Source organism: Sander lucioperca, chromosome 24 (genome assembly GCF_008315115.2).
Source record: "Sander lucioperca isolate FBNREF2018 chromosome 24, SLUC_FBN_1.2, whole genome shotgun sequence".
In the NCBI taxonomy this organism is placed as follows: Eukaryota; Metazoa; Chordata; class Actinopteri; order Perciformes; family Percidae; genus Sander; species Sander lucioperca.
This window is the reverse complement of record NC_050196.1, coordinates 18,603,286-18,605,785: the sequence shown is the minus strand read 5'-3', so window position 1 is coordinate 18,605,785 and position 2,500 is coordinate 18,603,286. Positions and strand designations below refer to the sequence as shown.

Genomic DNA, 2,500 nt, shown 5'->3' with positions numbered 1-2,500 from the left:
GTCCTCCCCTCTAACTCTCAACATTCTGTCCCCATACACACACATTGGAAAATCTGAAACGGTCTGAAAACTGGATGATACATAAACTGTGATTTGGTAGAAACCGTGCTTGATATCAGAATGCCCATTCAGCCCATTAACGGCCCAAGTATTGTCTTCTGTTTAAACTTTTAATCATTTTTCTACATTAAAGTATGGCGATACAGTATGGCCCCAAAGATGGGTTGTTTTGAGCGATGTTAAGCGATTTACCGAAGATTTCCCATTAAAGTCTATGGGAAATTTCGCGCCGTTTTTTGCAGATTTCGTAAAAACCGCGCGGCAAATCTCTTAGAAAAGTCATAGCACACCATTCCCGATCATTACACACATTTTGATATATTTTGTGTGCATGTGTTGGCAACGCTCCGTGACTAGTAGCACACTGAATGAAGCTAAACAGATTTAAACTCCTTAACGTCTAGCTGTCACTCACTGGGTTCTGTCGGAGTCGTTTTCTTCACGTTCCTGCCGGCGGCGAGCCACGCCGTCCTGTCCAGGCTCCGCCTCCCGCCCAGGCCCCGCCTCCCATACAGGCTCCGCCCCCCGCCCGGTGGTGCCCTCGGTGTGTTCCTGGTTCTGGGCGGAGACACAAAGTCGTCTTCTGAGGTTGTTTCTGAGCCGGAGGGAGGCGAGTTCTCTCCTGCGTCGCCCTGAAACAAACATGTTTGTTTTAAGGAAGATAGAAAGAAGGACGAGTCCGTAGCATCATACATGTATTTTCTCATATTTCAATAAATATATACTTTACAAAAACTTTACGTTTTTATGTAAGTATGTAACGAGGAAAGGAAAGAAAAGGGAAGGAGGAGAGAAGAAACTAGAAAATATTCACATTTAACAAGCTGACATCTAATCCATTCATCTATGATTCACATCTATATATGACCGTTCTTTCTATCTTCCTGCTTTTTAGATCGGTTTCACAAAAAAGGGACAAAAATACATAAAAAACATAATAGAAAACGACAAAAAAGAAACATGAAAATCATTGAAAAAGCGACAAAATAATCGACAAAAAAACATCAAAAAGAACATCGAAAAAGTGACAAAAAAACATTGAAAAATGACATTAAAGCGTCAATAAAGCGTAAAAAAAAAAGCCCAAAAAGCATCAATAAAGCGACAGTAAAGTGGTGATTATCCCTTAATGTGTTTGACTGTTGTCTCTTTCTATGTTGCTGGTTGTGAGATGTGTTTGGAGACATTTAGATAAACCAGTCAGCGTCACATGATGAGTTCTCTTTAGTTTGGGGAAGATTTCAACAGATGTGACGTTAACAGCCTTTCCTTCTTTCTATCTTCCTGGTTCTTTACCTTCGGCTTGGCAGCGTCACCTCTCCTCCACGCCGGAGAACTCAGACTCCCAGCATGCCCGTCACCTCTCCTCCACGCCGGAGAACTCAGACTCCCAGCATGCCCGTCACTGCGCAGCTCTGCCAGAGAGTCCGGCGCCTCCACGGAGACGCTTTGAGCTTTCAGAGGGAAACATTAAGGAGTCAAACATCTCAGAGCCATGTGACTGACGGAGCTTTAAAGAGTCTGAAATGTTTAAAATGTTACCACGGAGGTCACTTCTTTTCTTCTGGGGAGGAGACGGGACGGCCGGCTGCAGCAGGCGGTCTGACGCTCTCTTAGGACGCCATCTGGTGGACGGACACACAACTGCATTTAAAAATACACTTTCCACATGCTTTAGTCATGGATATTTCTCTGTCAAATTACATGTTATTCCCCCTCTCTCTTCCCTTTCACATATTCAGCTGTCCTGCAGAATAAAAGGCAGAAACACCCAGAAACACAACTCCTGGAAGGGTCCTTTAAAACAACCCATGATGGCAGCAATAAAGCGCAAAGAAATGATAAAAAAGCTGCAAAAAAGTTTAAAAAAATAACTTACTCTCATTGAATTGTGGGGGTTTTATTCAACTTTATAGCATTTATTTGCTACAAAAATTTATATGACAAAGTGTTGAAAAAGACGACCAAAAGGCTGGAATTGGGCAGGTCGACGGGGAGAGGCGGTAGTTTCTGTTTCTGTGATCAAACCTCACCCGTTTGAGAAGCAGCTGGATGACGACTCGGCTCTCTGTCCCGGCTGTGATTGGCTGCTCCAGCCTCGGCTGTGATTGGCCGTTGCTGCTCCTCTGTCGGGGACGTGGAGCCCCAGCAGTGATTGGACCACGTCCCTGAAGAGAGGCGCGCTGGACGCATGTTTGACATTTATTCTTTACATAGACACTCTTACTGTGCTGTGCTGTTATGTGTTGATGTGATGCACCGTGTGGCCTGTAGGGGGCGCTCTACACACCTCTGTCTGCCCGCTGACGAGCCCAGAGCACTCCCAGCATGCATCCTGTCACCTCTGCCGGACTGATGCCCGTAACTCTGTTCAGACGAAACATAATGGACGATCACAGTCATCAATTCAAAATCAAATATATACCACCTTAAAGACCCA

General features: G+C 44.8%; 1 protein-coding gene across 4 annotated transcripts in view; it reads right to left on the bottom strand.

Moving 5' to 3' along the window:
• LOC116055604 (sentrin-specific protease 7-like) overlaps positions 1–2,500 on the bottom strand; it is a 43,350-nt gene that overhangs the window by 39,390 nt on the left and 1,460 nt on the right. For 2 of the 4 annotated variants that reach the window (XM_031307631.2, XM_035998364.1), the window contains exons 3-7: positions 2,351–2,427; positions 2,094–2,243; positions 1,603–1,685; positions 1,357–1,514; positions 476–692 (exon numbers count right to left, since the gene is read on the bottom strand). In XM_031307631.2, coding sequence (XP_031163491.2) covers positions 476–692; positions 1,357–1,514; positions 1,603–1,685; positions 2,094–2,243; positions 2,351–2,427 — 685 coding nt within the window. The remainder of the gene's footprint in view (positions 1–475; positions 693–1,356; positions 1,515–1,602; positions 1,686–2,093; positions 2,244–2,350; positions 2,428–2,500) is intronic. The other 2 variants (XM_035998366.1, XM_035998365.1) reach the window with 2 other exon arrangements.